The sequence below is a fragment of the Ixodes scapularis genome, unplaced genomic scaffold (assembly GCF_016920785.2).
Source record: "Ixodes scapularis isolate PalLabHiFi unplaced genomic scaffold, ASM1692078v2 PGA_scaffold8__174_contigs__length_109621045, whole genome shotgun sequence".
Taxonomy (NCBI): Eukaryota; Metazoa; Arthropoda; class Arachnida; order Ixodida; family Ixodidae; genus Ixodes; species Ixodes scapularis.
In genome coordinates, this window is record NW_024609883.1 from 80752667 (window position 1) to 80774221 (window position 21555).

The 21555-nt window shown below is 44.9% G+C and overlaps 1 protein-coding gene across 6 annotated transcripts in view; it reads left to right on the forward strand.

Annotated features, from left to right (window-relative positions):
• LOC8034893 (cyclic GMP-AMP synthase) overlaps positions 1–21555 on the forward strand; it is a 60325-nt gene that overhangs the window by 23187 nt on the left and 15583 nt on the right. Inside the window, exons 7-9 of one of the 6 annotated variants that reach the window (XR_005715770.3) lie at positions 1892–2022; positions 2080–2153; positions 2317–2654. The exons of 3 other annotated variants lie outside the window; for them this stretch is intronic. Coding sequence is in view for 2 of the 3 variants with exons in the window: in XM_040212462.2 (XP_040068396.1) it covers positions 8316–8615 (300 nt within the window). In the remaining variant the exon portion in view is untranslated. Of the gene's footprint in view, positions 1–1891; positions 2023–2079; positions 2154–2316; positions 2655–7241; positions 11370–21555 lie in introns of those variants that run through there. 2 more of the 6 variants (XM_040212462.2, XM_029976893.4) reach the window with 2 other exon arrangements.

Sequence of the window (21555 nt, forward strand, 5' to 3'; positions counted from 1 at the left end):
TGCCGGACCCAGTGATTTTTTTTTTTATTTTTTGGATAGACACCATCTAGTGTTAGAGCTTTGAAGAGTTAAATGCTAAAATTGCTGACATCTAGTGGTAAAAGCTTCAACCCGCTAAATTTGGACGTCATCTGAAGATTCCCTTAGCACCAGCCGGGTGCCGCTCAATTTTTGGCTGGGGTCCCACGGTAAAACTTTGAAGTTCACAGGCCGTGCTACATCTTCGCCCCAGCGTAAAGCATTCAAGTGGCCCTGCTAAACATAGAATTCCAGCGTAAACTTTGAAAAGCTCACAGACCGTGCTGGACCCAGTGAATTTTCGGATAGACGTCATCTAGGGTTAGAACTTCGAAGCGCTCATCGCTAAAATTGCTCACATCTGGTGGTAGAAGCTTCGACCCGGTAAATTTGGGCGTTACGTGATGGTTCCTTAGCACATGTGGCAAGCTGTATCCATCTAATTTTGAGGGGTCACGGTAAAATTTTGAAGCTCACGGACCGTGCTAAGTTCAGACCCAGCGTAATGTTTTGAAGTAGCACTGCCATATTTTCGGGCTAGCGGAGTAGGTATGACCTTGCGACATCTTTTGCGGAAAAGGTGAATTGCTTGTATTTCTAAGGTGTGCTCATCTGTATTTTCACGCTGGCGCAAGTCCGGACTTTGTGTGGTTGAGTTGCCAATTCCGTTTGTACATGGCGCGCACCTGAATCCCTTAGCTGGCGTGAACGTTTAGCATTATCGCGCGACATCTCTTGCAAAACTTAGCGTCAGCTTAGTAGATGGCGTGAACTTTCTCTCGCGCGCGCATGATATCTCTCGATAATTTTAGCGTCATCTGTCTGCTGAACGGAGCAGTGCGGGAAATGGAATGGAGCGTGGGCGCATCCATACGCGCTAAAGAAGAGACTGATATGGTGTTTCATTTTTTTTTTATTCTCGTTCGCTCGTAGAGCACGCACACTTATAAATTCAGACTCGGCGTTTAAATTCACTCTACGCAACAAAGACATCATTGGAAATACTTTACACAAAAAATGTACAACAGAAGCAGTTTCAAGACAAATCCGAGGCAAAAAAGTTGTGAAATGACATCTCACGAGCAACGCGCGCGAGACAGTCCAAAAATATTTACAAGGTCAGGATCTTCGACGAGGAGAAAGATTGCTCGCTTCCGTACTTTATCGGATTATAGAAAAAATATGTACAACAATACAAGATGTTTCAAGACACACCGACGGCAAAAAGTTTGGGTAATGACATCTCGCAAGCGCTTCATTGACTCTGACGGCGTTGTATCGGTGAGCTTTTCGGATATCGAAACAAAAAAAGTCCTATCAGCCAGGGATATACCGCGCGTGCACTTCCTTGACGGGCGCTTGTTGCAGACGTGAGACGTTAACAACCTTCATGCGATGTTAACTATCTGGATCTCATTTTGCATGTACTTCCAAGAAGCACGTCTTGCACCCAAGGAAAAGGTTTGTACTAAATAGGGGTAGAAACTGACTCGCGGTCGCACTACCCAAAGGCAGCCTCATAACTACCCCATCATTTTAAAGATGGCAGAGGACGGACAGCGAGTCTTTGATATTGTACATTCTCACTTCATCGAGCGTTTTCGGCAAATAAACCCTGAGTCTTTGGAGGAGATCATTGCGTTTGTCAATCCGCAGCTCCTCCACGACTACGGCTCGGGTGAAGGAGAAAACTGGGACGAGGAAGAAGATGATCCCGGGAGAGATATACAACCACGTCTATTTGCATACTTGGTGATGAAAATGTCAGCAATTCCTTGCGGTCGCCTTCGGTCAGCATATCTGCCCTTGCGGGATTCTTCTATCGTATTTTTCACCCTCTGACCTTGTACAACAATTGACGGCCCGCTTCCAGACTCTACAGTTTTGGGCTGGCTTGGGTAGATCCCGCGAGGCTGCCGGGGGCGGCCGAGGCGACGCATCAGGTGCGAGAATTTGTGCGGGATCATCTGATAGTGGCTGAGCACCTGCTGCCAGTGCGGACTGGTGAGTCACGTATGTACAGCTTGATAGCTTCATCCACTTTTCTTTTTCTTTTTTCAGATTACGATAGTGGTGTGGAGGATGACTATGTGGACAGCGAATAACAGCTGATACTTCGTGTCACCTCCTCATCGGTGAGAAATCCGTGTAGAACATTATGCTGTTGTACCTAAAGGATGACATGGCAGAAACGCGTTCGCCGACATTGGTTGGAAAAAGGGCGGAAAAATGTCAATGCGTTCGGTGGGTAAAAGAAAAGCCGATCAACTTGCACGCCCTATCGGATTTTCTTTACAGCTTTCGATATGTCATCTGTCGGTCCAGGCTGGAGAGGATCCCCCACAAAGCTGCACCTGCCAAAAGAGTGCTCCCGGAAGCAAGCGATCTTCATATCCTCATCGCACGCCCTGACTTTGTAAATAGTTTTTAGACTGTGTACCGCATTGCTCGCGAGATGTCATTTCCCAAACTTTTTGCCGTCGGTGTGTCTTGAAACATCTTGTATTGCTGTACATTTTTTTTCTATAATCCGATAGTGTACCCATATCGAGCGATCTCTCTCCTCGTCGAAGATCCTAACCTCGTAAATATTTTTGGACTGGCTCGCGCGCGTTGTTCGTGAGATGTCATTTCACAACTTTTGTCTCGGATTTGTCTTGAAACTACTCCTGTTGTACATTTTTTGTGTAAAGTATTTCCAATGATGTCTTTGTTGCGTAGAGTGAATTTAAACGCAGTCTGAATTTATAAGTGTGCGTGCTCTAAGAGCGAACGAGAATAAAAAAAAAATATGAAACACCATATCATTCTCTTCTTTAGCGCGTATGGATGCGCCCACGCTCCATTCCATTTCCCGCACTGCTCCGTTCAGCAGACAGATGACGCTAAAATTATCGAGAGATATCATGCGCGCGCGAGAGAGTTGACACCATCTACTAAGCTGACGCTAAATTTTGCGAGAGATGTCGCGCAATAATGCTAAACGTTCACGCCAGCTAAGGGATTCAGGTGCGCGCCATGTACAAACGGAATTGGCAACTCATCCGCACAAAGTCCGGACTTGCGTCAGCGTGAAAATACGGATAAGCACACCTTAGAAATACAAGCAATTCACCTTTTCCGCAAAAGATGTCGCAAGGTCACACCCACTCCGCTAGCCCGAAAATGTGGCAGTGCTACTTCAAAACTTTACGCTTAGTCTGAACTTAGCACGGTCCGTGAGCTTCGAAATTTTACCGTCACCCCTCAAAATCAGATGGGTACAGCTTGCCACATGTGCTAAGGAACCATCACGTAACGCCGAAATTTACCGGGTCGAAGCTTCTACCACCAGATGTGAGCAATTTTAGCGATGAGCGCTTCGAAGTTCTAACCCTAGATGACGTCTATATCAAAATTCACTGGGTCCAGCACGGTCTGTGAGCTTTTCAAAGTTTACGCTGGAACCTGATATTTAGCAGGGCCACTTGAATGCTTTACGATGGGGCAAAGATGTAGCACGGCCTGTGAACTTTAAAGTTTTACCGTGGGACCCCAGCCAAAAATTTAGCGGCACCCGGCTGGTGCTAAGGGAATCTTCAGATGACATCCAAATTTAGCGGGTCGAAGCTTTTACCACTAGATGTCAGCAATTTTAGCATTTAACTCTTCAAAGCTCTAACACTAGATAGTGTCTATCCAAAAAATGAAAAAAAAAATCACTGGGTCCGGCATGGTCTGTGTGCTTCAAGACTTTGCACTGGCCCGCAAAGTTACGCAAGTTCACTTCAAAGCTTTACATTGGCCCAACAATTAACACGGTCCGCCAGCTTCAAAGTTTTACCGTGACCTCACCCCCAATTTAGCGGCACCCAGCTGGTGCTAATTGGGACCTTCACATGACGCCCAAAAATTATAGCAGGTCGAAGCTTTTACCACCAGATGGCACTCAATTTTAACGAGGACCACTTCACAGTTTGAACACTAGATGGCGCCTATTCCAGAAATTCGCTGGGTCTTTACAAAGTTTTACGGGCTGGCCCCAAATTTTAGCAGGGCTAGTTTAAAGCTTTATGCTGGACCAAGATATATCACGATCCGCGAGCTCCAAAATTTTACCGTCACCTCACCCCCCAATTGAGCGGAACCCAGCTGGTGCCTTTTGGGACCGTCACATGACGCCCAAATTTAGCGGGTCGAACACCAGATTGCATAAACCATGTAGCAGGACAGCTTTAACAGGTGATCTGACTCGCGCGACATACGGATAACGACATCGTCACATGACCTGCGATATGACGCATTCATATCCTGTGGGGTTTATTTTTTATTTATATTACGAAAGCCAAGTAGCGGGAAAACACGTGATCTGATTTGCTCACACGGAAAACTAAGACCAGATAAGCCCTCTAGGAAGCAATGTGCTTCTAGCTCAGGAGGTAGAGTGTCGGGCTGCTGTGCACAAGGTCGATTCCCAGCCGCCGCAGAGCCTTTTTCAGCGAATAAAAGTCGTTTACCGCGCAGCGATTCAAATAATGTCACGTGACCGTCATGTGAGCGCGGCGCAGCGCCCTCTGTCGGATTCAACACGAACCCTGTGTGACATCACGTGAGCTCCCTCTGTCAGACGCAACTCGAACCCGGGGAAAATCACGTGGTTAACATCACGGGATGGGAGCCGTGGTGACGACATCTCTGATACGTGTCTTTCCCACGCTTCTGACACGCGCCGCGTACGTGACTGATAATATCGGCTGTTAACACCTGGTGATTACAGGCTAAGTGTCGCGTATGTGGCACGCACCGCGTACGTGACCTCACACCTATACCGCGTACGTGACTCGAGGGCGGGGCCTCGATGAGCTCCGATTGGTCACTGGCTAATGCCCTGTGGGCGAGACCATCCATGCCAACGGCCTGTCATTGGTCACTGGGATGGGAGAGAGGGAAGGGGCCCCACCCTACTGCTCTGTGACTGGTCGGATTGGGCTTGGCCCCGCCCTGCTGCGTTGTGATTGGTCGGATTGGGTTTAGCTCCGCCCTCCTGGGCTTTGAACATGTGACAGTAATGGGGTTCGCGGCCACAAGGCGACGAGGCCGCGAACACCGCTTGAATCGCGCACGCGAAATCACGTGATAGGAAGACGAGGAACGTCGCACGACTATGGACACATGACCTGCGGCAATGACGCATCCTGTTTTTAACTGTATTACAAAAGCCAAGTAGTACGCGGGACATCACGTGATCTGAATTGCACACACGCACACACGAACAACTAAGACGACTTAAGCGGTCTCGGAAGCAATGTGCTCGTAGCTCAGGGGGTAGAGTGTCGGGCCTATGTGCACGAAGTAGCGAGTTCGCTTCCCAGCCGGCCGCGGAGCCTTTTTTATCGAATAAAAAAGGCATTTACTGCGCAGCGATTCAAATTCAAAACACGGGACCGTCATGTGACCGCAGCGCAGCGCCCTCTTTCGGAGGCAGCACGAACCCTGTGTGACATCACGTGAGCGCCCTCTGTCGGACGCAGCTCGAACCCTGTGACATCACACGTGAGAGGCCCTGAGGGCCACAATTCAAGTCCTATAGCGCCCTCTGTCGAACGAAGCTCGGACCCTGTGACATCACGTCGTTGTTATCAGACAGCTGTCAACACCTGGTCAACCACGCTTGTTGTTTGAGGTCTGAGGTTTGAGGTGGTTGTTATCAGACGATGACCACAGCTGTCAACACCTGGTCATACACGCTTGTGGTTTGAGGTCATGAAAAGTGGCACGCGCCTGACACGCGACACGCACGTGACTTCACACCTATACCGAGCATGTGACTCGAGGGCGGGACCTCGCTGAGCTCCGATTGGTCACTGGCTAATGCCCTGTGGGCGGGGCCATCGATGCCCACTGCCTGGCATTGGTCACTGAAATGGGAGAGAGGGGAAGGGCCCCGCCCTACTGCACTGTGATTGGTTGGATTGGGTTTGGCCCCGCCCTCCTGCGCTGTGATTGGTTGGATCGGGTTCGGCCCCGCCCTCCTGCGCTGTCATTGGTCGCTGTGCAAACTGGTACATGTTTTCTACTACTCAGCGTCTTCGACATTTTGGAGTCCGTCGATAGCTTAAAAAAATATCGTTATCGCGGATGCAATGAAGAAAAAGCAGCAGAAGATGCAAGCTTACTACTTCATTATGTAATATTTCTGCAGAAAGTGGATTTTTGAGAGTCAAACTCGTTAAAACTTTTATATCGAATCACCCGCTATATCGAACTGGCAGGCTTTTTTTGCGAGTTTGATATAAACGGGTTTGACTTAATCTGGCTTGGATTTCCACTCAGGTGGTGCAAGCTTCCGACCATTTAATACTCCCGAATTCAATACACTTGAAATTGAAATTAACAATTATAGTACTTATAATACCAAATAAGGGCAAATATAAAACTATAGTTTGAACATATCTTGTGGTATTTGTTGCTTGTAGTATTCGAACTATTCTATTCGAAATTATTCGGCCAGAATCACTATTCGCTTCGAATTCGTTTCGGACCCAAAATCCTCTATTCGCCCAGGCCTAATGAAAAGGTGACGTCGGCGGAAGGCAGGGGTTAATTCTTTGGACTGTAGACTTTGTTCTTAACTGATTGCGAGCAGTTTCACGGTGTCAAATTAATGCTTTGGAAGCTCACTTCAGCACCCACGCAGCAGCACAAAAGAAAATGCTCAGAATAGTCCATTTTTAGACTGCCCATTCAACCTGCAAGCCTGCCTTCCCCCGACGTCACCGCACTGAAAGATCGGGTATATCTGAATATTGGTTTTGGCATCACTTTCACTTGCCGATTTCACAATAACTATTCTGAATTTCGTGATACTGGATAGCATGCCGAGAAGGGTAAAGGCCGGGGATTCTGAAAATATAGTTATTTTTGGGTAGCTAAACAAATCGCCGGAGTAACCCTTCAACCTCAAGGCATGTAGCATAACAGAGGGGAAGTGGGGAAACACTGATTAGCAAGTAAGTACTTCTGTCTTGAAAGTCAACAATCAAAACAATTCAGCGGAATGCACGAGTCTGGTGCAAGTAATATTGCATGGAAGACTTGGAAAAAGCCTGAAAATTTGGACATATAAACACGCTAGACATGCTGAAACTTTTTTTTAAAGGCATGTTAGATTCCCAGACGTTTTTTTTTAAGAAGAAATCTCTTCAAGTTGAGCACGAGGCTTTTGTTTCTTCCTCGCGCCTTAGGTCCTCGAACGTTTGGGGCTTGCCTTAGCTCAACCAGGTCCTGCCATTCCCTTCCTCTTCCACCCCGAAGTCGACCTCGCCGAGAAAGTGAAAAAGGCAACCAGGGAGGACATTAGTAATGCAATTCAGCACATCGTGCACAAGCTCAGGGAGTCTCCTGACAAATGCTGCGAGCTCATCTTGAAGAACGAGCCAGTAACGGCTGTTCCTCCGAACAGTGTTGTCGAACGGGTGTCCCTCAAGTCAAAACTGTGAGAGTAGTGAAGGGGGGACGAGGAGAGAGGGGTCGGAACAGGAGGGAGCAAACAAATCTGGAAAGCGGGGTGTGCCGGCCTTATCTGAACACGAGTTTGGCCCAAGTGCCACATTTTTCGGTCTATAATTTGCATAAGAAAAGCTTTCAGCTGAAGAAATGGTTTGGAACGCAGCTCTTGGGCGCCCGTTCCTGCATATATACAGTGCAATCCACTTATAATGATATCACATATAACAATGTACCGCTTATAAACAGTCGGTATCTTAAGGACCATGCATTTTTGTGTGGGGTATCCAATCCAGGTACCACGATAATCGGCTATAACGATTGCATTTGTGGATTTTCTCATTATCGTCAAAATAAGAAAATTCTCCACACTGACAAATAGAACATCATGAATGACGTGTAGTAACAGTGGGTGTTTCGTGCCGTCGAGATCATTGATCCATATTACAACCGGCTACCTGCAGGGGCATCATGGGCGAAAGCAACACATAAACAATCTCTGCTTTTCTTGCTGACCAACGTCTGGTCGCGGGATCTCGACAATCGCTCCGATAACGAACAGTTTTGCGAAACAGATCCTCGTATGGTCCACGCGTTTGGACGGTCCCCACAGCATAAAATGTTAACTTTTAGACACGGCGTATAGTCGACAGACCTTGGTCCGGAAGATATGGTGGCATTATTACGCTGCAAACACAAGGTTGCCTTGGAATTCGGACGCGCAATTAGGTGTGCTAAACAGCCCAAACTTTTTTCGAAAAGAAAGCTCTTCAAGTTGAGCTCAAAGCTTTGTTTTCTTCCTCGTGCATTAGGTCCTTGAAAGTCTGGGGCATGCCCTAGACCAGCCAGGGCCTGCCATTCCGTTCCTCTTCCATCCCAATGTGGACCTCACTGAAAAGATTAAGATACCCACCAAGCGGAACATCAGCGGCACAATCAAGCACATTGTGCGCAAACTCCGGGAGTCTCCTGACCGTTGCTGCGAGCTCATTCTTGGGGAGCCGGGAACGCCGGCTCTGCCAAACGACGTTACTCAAGAGGCCAAATTCATTCCCTACATGGTTCATCAGACGGAAAACTCGGGAGGTGCATGGCGCTGTCTGATTAGCTGAGCCGCTTGTCCAGTGGCACGACTAGATCACACTTGTATTTGCTTACGACAGAGTTCTTGTAATCTCTTACGACGAGAAAATGTAAAAAAAAAGAAAGACATTAGCAAATCTCTGTAATGCAAAATTAGAGTGCAGCTCTTGAGGAGGAGGAGGAGGGGAGGGTATGCCCCTCCTCTCTCTCCCGGCCTCCTCCTCCTCTCCCCCTCCTTCTCCAGCTAAATGTAGCTGGAAAATTGACGCCACGTGACCTCGAACACCAATTCAATTTTTCCGCTAAATTTAGCAAGGAAAATGACGTCACATGACTTTGTGTCATGTCACCTATAAACAAATTCAGTTTCTCCCCTAGATATAGCGGGAAAATTGACGTCACGTGACCTCAGCAGCAATTCAGTTCCCGGCTAAATTTAGCGTTGAATTGAATTGGTGTTGAGGTCAAGTGACAACAAATTTTCCCGCTAAATTTAGTGCGGTTACGCCGATGACGCCGCGAAACACTTAAACGGGCGCCCAAGAGCGGAGCTCTAAAAGCAAAATGAAAATATACGGAAACTAACGTTACTAGAACACTCAGTTGGAAAGCTGCCATAGAGCCTGCTCTGAAAAAGTGGCACAGACCCGTACTCGAGAACCGAGCTAATGACGATCGCAACACCGATATTTTCTCCGCAGCGGCCACTCGGGGAACTGCACGGCTACTTGTATTGGTTCGGGTGTATCGCATTGGATAGCGTCTGTTGCGACTTCTATTTTGGCTTTAATCGGCCATTTTGGCGCCGAAACATATATGGTGGAAGGGGTTTCAGGATTGCCAACCCTCATCTCCCAAGAGGATGCGCCCAGGTTGGGATGCGCTACCTGAAATCACTGATGAAACGTGGTTGTATAAAAACAAAATTAATCATACCGCAAAACCTTGTAAACTAAAGATTTTAGAAAACATCACGCGCCTGTATTTTGTACTGATCTCCAATGAAAGTTCCTGCAAAACGAGTTTTTTTCGTTTGTTTTTATGCAAAAACATGCTTTCTGAAATCTCATGGTGACCACAGTAAATAAAAAAAAGATTGAGCCGCCATCTTGGCCCCTCAAGCCTGGGAGTTTCGGTACTCGGGGAACATTCAGTGACTCTAGCAGTAGCCATATAGAGCAACCTTCATGTTTCAACTCGTTGCTAAATGGTGGTGCTGTTATCGTATTTAGCTCAGCCTCGGTGGACGCCAGCGGCCCAGGTTTCAAGGGCGAGTTTCCAAACTGAGTGTTCTAGTTACGTTGATGGAAACTGAACATGTTCCACGGATGCCCAATAGGCGGAGCCACTGTGTTCTCTCAATTGCAAGAGATCACAAGAGGTTGTAAGGCACTCTGTTGTCGTAGGGAGTCGCAAGTAATGTGAATCAGCCTTAATTGTTTGTACGATAGCACCACTCGAATCCTATGTCTGGTTTAATCTAATTTCCGTGCGTGTTACCTGTACGGGATGGAACCGTCCGACACTATTACTTCCCAAGTCCTGCGGGATTTGGTTGTTGCTTTTAAGAGTACAAAGTACACAGTATGGGTTTATATTTTTTAGAGCGCAGCTCTTAGGCGCCCATTTCCGGCTCAAGCGTTGGCGTAGCCACGCGTTGCATTATGGGAGGGTTAACCTCATGAGGGTCAGGAGTAATGTCATTATAGGAAACACACTGTGTGTGACGTCACACGCATCTAACATTGCCAATATTCCCGCTAAATTTAGCGGGGAAAGTTTTCTGCTAAATTTTATGGAAAAACATTCCCGCTAAATTTACCCTCGTGACGTCACAAGGGTAAAATGTTCCTGGTAAATTTAGCGGGTAAGGAAGAGGGGCATACCCTCCCCTCCTCCTCCTCAAGAGCTGCGCTCTAATTCGGCGTTGCAGAAAATTGTAAAAATCTTTCATTTTTTGCCTCCTTCAGTGCTTATTTATATTGCGGGGATGGGCAAGTGCTGGTTCCAGGCAAGCAAAAGCTGATCGTGCTCCACGTGTTCACTTAGCAGTGCGTCTGTGACAAGGTATACATAGCCGAACCCTGTGATGTAAAGCATACTTGGCCCATTCAAACGTTATACTGGTCTAACTTTTTCTTTGTGCTTGTAATGAGACGAAGGGTAGGTAGTTGCGACGGTGCCTGTATATTGTCCGCGAAAGTTTGCGGCGGACCTCTGCACGGGCCAAAGACCAAAGCTTTGTGACATCTTGTATACTTCATTGGTTCCCATATACCATACCTGCAAGTTTTCCATGTTGCCATGTCTCTTTATGCCTTCACGGATGTTTTTAAGGTGTGAAGACATTCTGACACTTTGATTCAGTGGGACAAGTCCTATTGGGCTGTTTTTTATGCGTTTTAGTCACTGGGAACATTTATAAATGAAGCTGCAAACAATGTTCAGCCGGTTCCTCTCTTTTTTTTGGACGAAAGGCTGAACAACAATTTGACTTGACACTCGCATTGCATGGGTTTAGGTAGTAGTGCTATTACTTTTTTACTTACTTATCGTTACTCACTCATTCTTGCATTGTATGATGGAGCTTGATATTGTGGATGCTTGGGCTAGTTGGTAGCTGTGTGCCTGCGAGTGTGACTGTACATCTGCGCTGTTCCATTCAAGTGTGATGGAGACTGTGGTGCTTGAATTGCATAAACCTTGTCCTGTTGTGTTGGTAAAGATGATCGATGAAGACTATATAAGGAGGAGGATTAAATAAATGAGTTAGTTGGGTTTGAGACGTCGTCCTGTCTATTTTCTGTCTGTTCTACATTTTGATGTTTCTCCTCCACCCCAGTCTCAGGTTAATCTAACATGGTTAATATTCACCAGCTCACCTGCACCCAGGGATGGGCAGTATTTCAAATACAAGTATTTGAAATACGTATTTCAAATACTTTGTGTATTTTGCATTTGTATTTAATTACAAATTGGGTAATGTATTTGACGTGAGTATTTAAATACTAAAACGTGGGTATTTCAAATACAATTATAATTAAATACAATTTTGTGGGCAAAAATACATTAAAGGCACTGACCAGAGCAGGAAGGAAACTACGTTCTGCACCGAATGCAGTGTCTCTCAATCAAGCACAAGCGTTTAGTGACTTTGTGATTACGGTGCTAGTCCAGGGCAAGAATAGTGACGAAATCGACGTTCACAGGCAGATTGACTAAATAAGTGCGTGTGACAACTTGTAATGCTTTCCAGCCTGATTTCCATCCATATTTTTGCCTGGAACGTTGTAAATGCGCGGGTTGTCCAGATTTTCGTAACTGGTGCGAGTTGCATCAATAAAAAAATCTCTAGCTAGTGCTGCGCATCTTGGTCGTCCCGGTTCTTTGTTGGTCTATACCAAAATGTAATCGACAAAAAAGGCTCCTTGAAGCTCTCTACTTTTTCACCTATTACGTCCAAGCTGATTACATTTTTTGTGATTATATTTTTATTATGTTACTAGAGCCTCGCACACTAACGATGTGCAATGCAAAATTAAAATGAGATACCCAGAAACCCGTTGCAGGTGCCCTGAAGTCGCTCATGCAAATTTTGAGGAATGTATTTGGAAAAGTATTTGGAGGAGACCAAATACATTTGGTTGTATTTGTATCTTGTACTTAAATGCTTTTTTTGGCAAAGTAATTAGATTTGTAATTAAATACATTTTTGACAAAGTATTTTGTATTTGTATTTCGATACAAATTGGCATGTATTTTGCCCATCCCTGCCTGCACCCTTACAATATTTTCTCTTGTATTTTAATTTTTCTTTTCATTTGCCTTTAAAATCGCTGGTCGCTAGTCCCAGTGAAGTATTTGTGTTCCTATGTACATACTGTAAGCTTTTATTTTTGTGGGCCTAATATTTCGCCAAATTCGGAAAGCTGCTTACCCGTTACCATGGGTCGATATATTCACAAGATCTAGTTTCTGCAATATTTTTCAGGTCACAAATTTCGCGAAAATTAAGTTGCCGTGTAACCTTGTGGTGTGCTGCCTGAGTGTGGTCTTTGCATCTAGGTAATCCCATTGCCCTTGGATCATGGCAGACAAATGTGAGGCAGCACAGTGAGCCCGAAGGAAACTTTGTTTCCCCTTCAAGTATTTATTGACGATTTAACTTTCATAGCTTTTTCTCTGATCGTATCACATCTCTTAGTTTGGTGTGCAAATTGTTTGAGGGAACTTGGTGTTGGAGTTCATGCCTTTCACATTGTCACAAACATGTCTATTGATTCCAGGGACCAATCATGAAAGATTGCAAAACCTTTTGTGCAGATTTTGAATTTTTTTTCTAGACAGGTGATTGTTTGGGGTGCAGCTACAGTGCCTTAACCTGTCCACATCTCTCTTGGGACAGTGTCAAAACATCAAGTGATATGGCAACTGTATGAATCTCGGACAGTAAGTTGTTCTGTCTCGAGAATGTGGCAACCTCCGTCTCCCCTGTCGAAGGTCCACTTGGCTAGTGCAGTAATGACTACTTACTCAATAGGGATCACAATAATGACTGTCCTTATACAATGATTGTCTATATTGAAACCAGTGGAAGTGAGGTGTATCTCTGAAAGTGCATTTATTTTTATTTTCACATCCTGTTGTATTCTCCGCACTTGCAAGCCCTCTCACTGAGAGACCAGCAGACATCTCTGAATGAACATTTTCTAAAAAAAGGCACAACTTGCGACCACAATGCAAACTTCCCTCGTGTATCAGTGCCATATGCCATGGTGTTGTCCTTAACGCATGTACACTGATCTCCATTCTATAACTGCCATAGTAAGCAAATGACAGGCCATGCAAGGCCAGATGACATCTCTTATCCTGTGGAGGCATCTACACAAATTGCTCATTATTATGCCATGGCATTGTTTTTTCCTAGTGTTGCATATTGGATTGTATGCTTTGTTCAGTGATTCTCATTCTCTGCCATTTTCAGTTGACCATATGCACATGTAATACATGTTCCAAAGGGTTAGGAAATAATAAATAGTGTAAGAGCTGGCAATGGTCATTTCCTTCCTGCACTGTTGACCTGCCATGCTGAACCTGTGTTGAATGGCAACTGTCTTGGCTGCAAGGAAGAAGTCCACAGTGTTGCTAACCGCGCACAAATCTACAGAATGCCATTCCAGCTAAAGCCTACCTTTTTGTTGCTCGTCCTGTTGACTAAGGAATAAACAGGTCTTGGCAGATAGAAGAGAAGGACTATGAATATTTGAACAAACGTTAAATATACTAGAAGATGGAAAACCTGCATGCACGTGATCTGTTAAGTTGTACTCGCGCATGCGTAGATCAAGTTAGAGCCTTGAAAAGGAAGGACATGACCTTCTTTTTCTCGACCATTTTGTGTCGTGACCTGAAAAGTAAGGTCATGGCACAAGAAAGGTACAAAGCTCATAGACTTAAAGGGGCAGTGCAACGATTTTCAGACGTTGGCCAACTAACTGCGGAAATTAATCTGCGTCACCTATAAAATGAAAAACAGAAAACCGCATTTTCTTGCGAGCGCTAGTTCTTATTTAAAAAAAAAAAATGAAACAAATCGAAGGTCAAAGTGCCTCTCAACTCTCCACGCCGACTTTCGAGTGACGTACTCTGGGGGTTCACGTGGTTTCCCCTTGGGCCCTTTCTTCAGAGACCCCAGCCGCTTCCTCCGCAATTGTCGACTTTTGAAGGATTAGCCTCGTCGAAGGTCGCGGCGAGCGATCGACACAAAAGACGGTTCGCCACGGGGCTGATGGCGAGTGTAGCAGTGGAGGGGTACAGGGTTTGTTGGCGTACCCCCAGAGATGCCGTCATTCTGATTCCTGTAGCTGCCACAGGTGGCTGCAGATTGGCAAATAATTAATTTTTTTTGCCTTGCGATTACGCAGCAGAATAGCAGTTTTTCGGGGAAAGACGACGCGTTTTTGGTCACTTGGGCTTGTATAAACAATATAAAAAATGTAAACTGGCAATTCTTTCAACATTAAAACCTTTGCACTGCCCCTTTAACACAAAAACCTTCTTTAAAAAAAAATGAATGTTGAATGGTTGTTACACGTAATACAGTGAACCAAATCTGACAGTACAAATTTGGCATTTCACATTAACCAGTGCAGTCTTTCTGCAGAATGTCACGCAGAGTACCTTCTGACCAGACATATCGAGTTGAAAATTCTGAGATTGCGCAATGTCCAAGCCGAGCCCAAGCTTAGCTAACAAGTGCCCACTGGAATTGACACGGGAGTAAGCAATGACTAATGTATCTATTTTTGTTTTGTTCATTCAGCACACTAGGTCAAACAAAAGCCAGTGTGCAAGTGACAAACTTTGGCTTCCAACATCATGTCACTTTTTGGTCCCCGATGGGCTGGTGGCATCCAGAAACACACTGATGGTGGTCATTCAACTATCGTGAAGAATGTCAAGACATACCGTAGTCCCATTTTGATCCACATTTCTAGTCCACTTATTGCTTCATCAATGCCCAAGTATGGCAGCCAGTCAGTTACTACTTGCATGATGTGTTAGCGACGGTGTCACGAGAGGCTTCAGTATTGTCGCTGCAGATACGGCTCACCCTCATGCCAAAGATATTCATGCGTGCCTTTCCATGCAAATATTTAGTCGATTCCAATTTCCTAGAAACGCCAATATTTATTTTGGTGTGCTCTGCGGCTACAGTCGATTCGTCAAGGATGTATTGTCTCTTTCCTGGAAGGTGCATGGTACGTCATGTCAGCTGCTTTGCATGAACCTCTTGGAAACTGCCTGGACTGCTCCGAAGCACTTGCGATTGACCTTACTTTTCTTGGTCTGCCATGTCCATACTAATGCTGAAATGTAACAAGTCAACTGGACCATGTTTTAAGAATGAACAAACACATTCATTATAAAGGTTGAATGGCTATTTTTTTCTCAAAGTATACTGTTTCATACATAGCATATGATGCTGGCAAAGCTACTTGCACCAGCGCAGCTTAGTTTGTTATTCTGTTTTACCCGTGCACGCAATAAAACGAATGAGATGCCAGGTGTAGCCACTCGCAGCAGTACCATAGTCCTTATATTATTGCTCGCTGTGCTTTGTATGGAACAGTATAGCAGTAGCACAAATTTTGAGTACATAAACAGTTTACAGACCCAAATCTAATTTTTTGCATTCTTGAGTTTTATGAAAATAAAAGCATCATGCCTGAACACCATCTGCCTGTAAGTTATTCCTCGCAGAAATGACAAATAAATGTACCGGGAACATCAGTTGCTACAATCCCAAACAGGGTTAAAAACAGGTATGAATCAATAAGCAATTACAGTCGAGCCCGGTTATATCACACCCGGGTATTTAGAATTATTGTTTATATCGAATAGTCCAAACATCCCCTTGAAAATCACGTGTAATATGGGAGCGTTCTTTTTCTGTATCGCTGGTGAGCTAGCTCGCGTTGCGGGGCTGGCAGACCGCCAAGCCAGCATACCCGCACGGGGATACACAGTGAAAGAACATAAAAAGAAAAGAAAAAAGTGGGGGATGGCAAAAGCAAGGGGAAGGGCACGCGCGTGCGTAGGGAGGACAGGGAGTGCTTGCTGTTGGAACCGTAGTGTGCGCTCTTTCCACAAACACCACTGTCACTGCACTACTCCTAAGCTCCAAAATAAAAGAAACAAACAAAAAAAGTCTGTCAAGTCAAGTGTGTCAACGACAGTAGAGCAATCTCACTTCGAATGCCTTATCTCTGTTTACCTTTTTCTTTCGCCGTTTTTTCTTTGCCCATTTTTTTTTTGCTGCTTGAATTAATTGGTTTCTTTTTTCTTGCTTGGTTACGTTTATTCTATGGATCAACAACTTTTTTATCCGGCTCGCTTTTTCTGTTTTCATTTTTTTTAAATTCTTTTCATGTCTTGTTGCTGGCGCTGTGTGGAGGTTGTGGCCCTGCATAAACGATCGCAAACACCGTCACGTAAACGCAGCAGTGTTTGTGATCTCTACTGTATTTAGCGGCTGTTAGAGGCTCCATTTAATAAGGTCCCGTTTGTCGTGGCCTTCCGTATTACCAGAGACACGCGGAAATTTCAACTGGAACTTAAGATATTTTTGTATATCAAATTAATTATCGATATATCGAACTATTTTACGGTCCCCTTTGAATTCGATATATCCGGGTTCGACTGTATTTCACTGTTCACACTCTCTCTTAAAACTGGGTTCCTTAAAACCCCTTACAACCAGGGCAACCAGGGGACACACTGGCGCCACCTATTGGGTAGCAGTGGAAGCTTGGCGGTCCGGCATTTTTTCTATTTCTTTCGCGCATAATCCTTTTTTTATTGGCTCGAAAAACTTTTATCAACGTTATAAACGAACCGTTCTTATAGGTATTACGCACATTTGACCACGGAAGTCTTGCAAAACCTTCGCTCTTGTGAAATGCAGTTCCAGGGACACCGCATAGATGGCGCCACGATGCCAGTGCGTTCTCTTGGTTGCAAGAGCAGCAAGAGTGTGAACGGGCCTCTAACCTGCAAGCTTGAAAGCAAGTAGAGGTCAAGTTCATGACTTCTATCTAGTTGGCAACAATAATGAAGTGTTTGTTGGGTTGCAAAATGTTGATCGAACACAGTACAGGTAAAAAGTTGTATTTACAATGCACAGCGACTCCATATTGCAGCTTTCAATGCCTACCTAAATTGCAAATACAGTGCCTGAAACAAGTCTGACTGGTGCGTTTACTGCACTCATGAAAATCGTTCCTGAATTTCCGCTTGACGACGTCGTAAAATTGTCATGCTGTCGCCAGCCACGATCCTGGCAGTGTTGCAGCAGTGGTGATAGATGAGGCAGACACTTGTTCTGCTACAGGCTGCTGTCCAGCTCGACAGGTCACAGGAGTTTCGGCAGGCGGGAGTTGGGAAGCAGTGATGAGAGACACTACCATTTGCTTGAGCTTTTTTGCCAGAACTTGTACGGCCAATCACCAGGATCATGACATCCGACAGCATGACGTTGCAGTCTTTCCGACATCATTTGTTGCCACTTGGGGACCATTTTCTCTCCATGAGCAGAATAACTCTAGTCAAAGACTCGTTCCAGGCAGCATAATTGCAACGCACATACTAAAAGTACAGTCGACCCCGACTATATCAAACACGTTTGCATCGAATTATTCCTTATATCGAACAATTTTCGTGCACAGTAATGTTAGCGATAATATATAGCAAAAACTATGGTTACATCGAACAAAAATAGCAGCCGCTACCGATATATCAAACTGCCAAGAGCGCAGCTTTGCTCTGCAAGTGGGCTTTCCCCTAACTCTCTGGTCACATTGGGGGAAAGCAAGCTTATAAAGCACGCCGTTTTTTTTTTTTTTTTTTTCCGGCCGCGTTGAAGAAGAAAAGAAAAATCTCTTTTGCGGAGTGAGCGGGGAGAAAGTGCTCCGTGCTCCCTCTCCCCATAAAAGAGAATGTTATTAAAGAGTTTTCGTAGATCGTTTTTTGCTGTCCCACAATGCCCCCCCCTCTGCAACCCGCTACGATACCGAAACTACAGTCAAGGCCATAGGCGCGCAGGCGCAGAAGCGGCTTCTTCGTTGCGGAGGGATTAGCGGAAGAGGAAACGCGGTCTACAAAAACTCCCTATTTTTTCTTCCGAGAGGTTGACGCGGCCGCCCGGAAGAAAATAAAGCCAGCTTGCCCTGCTAGCTTGCTTGCTCTTGACGCAGCCGCCTGCCTATGGGGAAAGCCAACTTGCATAGCAAAACGGCACTCTGCAGAAGGTGTTCCTGCTCGGACGTGCTCTCGGCATATACAGGGTGAAACAAAGAGACGCCAGGCTCTTTAAATCGACTGGAAAATTCGGTTTCTTAACCTATCGCGCAACGACTTTGTGCAGCGTTGCCCACAGATGGTGCATTTTTTTTGTAAAATTTGCGAAGAGCGAGCTTACCTGAGGAAAAAGTAAAGTAAGGAAAAGTCTTAGCCCCTACGGAAACGCAGCGACGCCACCGGTCTGCAAAAAACACGGCGCCATTTCGCACGGGAGACGAGATGGCGCAAGCGGTCGCGACGCCAACTGCCGCCATTGAACGAGCAGACGACGCCGAGAGCCGGCCCTTTTGCAGACAAGGAACTGCAGTTCCTTGTTGTTACCGCGCCTGCCTTTTTTGTTTCTGCGACTGTCGCCGCCTGTGAAACGCGCGCCGCTTTTGAGTCGAAAAGATGGTCTGCTAAAAAGGCCTGCTCTCGGTGCCGTATGCTCGTTCGTTGGCGGCGTTTGTTGCGCCATCTCTTGTCTCCCGTGCGAAACGGCACCGTATTGTTTCCAGACCAGTGGCGTCGCTGCATTTCCATAAGAGCTAAGCCTTTTTCTTTGTTTACTTTTTCCTCAGGCAAGTTCGCTCTTTGCAAATTTGACAAAAAAACTGCATCTGTGGGCAACGCTGCACAAAGTCGTAGCGCGATAGGTTAAGAAACCGAATTTTCCGGTCGATTTAAAGAGCCTGGCGTCTCCTTGTTTCACCCTGTAGTTCGACGCTAATGCACGAAGATAGAAGGCAGCGGCCTCAGCAATTTGGGGTCGGTCGATAGTGCAGAAAAATTTCGTTATCGCGAATGCAATGAAGAAAAACCAGCAGAAGATGCAAGACTATTTCATTGTGTTATATGTCACCAGAAAGTGGATTTTTGAGTCAAATTTATTAGAACTTTTATATTGAATTCCCCACAATATCGAACTGGTAGACTTTTTTGGCGAGTTCGATAAATAGGTTTGACTGTACAGCAATGCTGGTTAATTATTAAGTTCTTAGACATGCACACTTCCAAATGTCCAGTGCACAGAGAAACAAAAAAAACAACAAAACATGTAACATTATAAGAGCTTAGGGACCTGCTCCTCTGGCATCTGTTGCTACCCATCATGCACGAAGATCCTTGGACAGCTTTCCAAAAAACCATTCCGAGAGATTCTCGTATGCCTTAGCAGCTACAAAATTTCTGCCATCATCTTGAGCTGTGGAAACCTGCTCAGTGCCTTTCTCTACCAGTCTTGTGCATACCAAGTTTCCCGGCCTTTCTTGGAAGTTGCCACACTATTTTTCCTATTCATGCTGCACATCCTATAGGATGAATGGTTAGTGGGATATCGAGCTTTCTTTCTTCCATGGACAGGCATGTTTTCTAGCCGTTCATTCTGGTTTTTCTGCACGTTGCCTTCGTAGGATAGTACCCTTCTACGGCGAACCACCCACGACCTTGACAGCTGCACACTATCACAGTTGTTACTTGTGACCTATAACAAAACTCGGTCTTCTGCAAGATAATGATTTGGGAGCGTTGGCAGACATTATACATGATGAAAACCACTCAAACGACGAAGATGTTGTAAAGACAACAAACAAGACGGGACGAAGCTGTTCTCGCAAGTTTTATTAGTGAAAAAAACAAAGAAAACAGTGAAGCCAACACTGATTACATCAACACCTACTCAGTTATCAGACACCACACAATCTTTGGAGCTGAAACGGTTCACACACTGCTTTAACTTGCCAAAAAACAAACTTCTTTATCCGACGGAGCTACCGTCAAGCTGTCATTAAATTTTTTTCTTTTTTACGAGTGTCCCATGTTCCGATTTTATACTTGCGGCATCATAATAGACAGAATGGGTGATGACTAATTTCTGAGGAATCAGTAAATAAGCCCAATAAACTTCAAGAATATTACAAAACAGGACATTTACTTTTAATGAAGTGACAAATTCTTATTGTGTTAAAATGCCACGTGGCGCAGAATCCGCTAAGCTAAAAAAATAAACAATTCGGTGAGCTTTTCTTTGCATCCGCTGAAGGGCCGGTGAGCTTTTCTCCAAATCTGCTGGTTTTTGCGGTAAGCTTTTCTCCGCCGCCCATAATGTGGAATCCACTTTTTTGTATCTTGTTGTTGAAATCCACTGAGGGTAAGATGATTTTCAACAAGCTTGTTTCAAACAGACATATTCCAGCACACTGAATTTGGGTGGTTGACTCACCCTATAATCAAGCCAGAAGATATTGATGATAGAGCCTTCTAACCAATGTTATCTCACAGTGAATATGCCTACATCTATGAAGTAAAACACGAGAAAGCATTGGAATATTTTTTTCTAGTATTTTAGAATACAAGCAAAAGCCTTAAAAGTTATCTTTGAAAGAATAAGGCTAGAAAAACAGCCATTTTATCATTTTGCCGATGGGTAGTTTCAATGGACTGATTTTGTTTTTAGTAAACTGAATTCACTGCCAAACACATTTTCCAGTGGCTACTCGTTTCATATTTTGTATGCACAATTTCAACAGAAAACCTTTTAAAATCTAATTGGGCAAAAATTGTTGACAAATAGGACCTGTTTTCAATCCCAATACAGGCATATGCTACTACTTAGTATATAAATAATACATACAATTTGTCTCGAGTCAGAGTTTAGAGAGTACAACACGCCAAAATTTACACTTAGGTGAAGCATCTCTTGAATCTGCATTTCACAGATCCAATAGAAAATATTTCCTTGTCCATGATAAAAGTAATAAGAAACAACCAAATATCTGGCATAGTAGAGTGTGTCCCCCCTAAAAAAACAAAAACCTAGTTTTTATTTTTACTGCAAAAATGAACTGTGCATTGCTGGACGCTTATTCTCCGCCCAAACGTAGCACTAGCAGTCCGCACCAGATTCCAAATTTGCGAAACTATCCGTTACCTCATTCAAAAGTTATAACTGATCTTCTGAAGATTTATGGAAACTGGGCCCATTTTCGGTAAATGGCGCCCCTCTAAGTGTTTAAGAGCTCTGTTGGCCGCCATTTTCACCATCGGAAATTCAAGAAAATCGCCTATGACTTTTGAATAAGGCAACTGTTAGTTCTAAAACTTTGGCAGTTTGTTCGGACCACTAAGGTC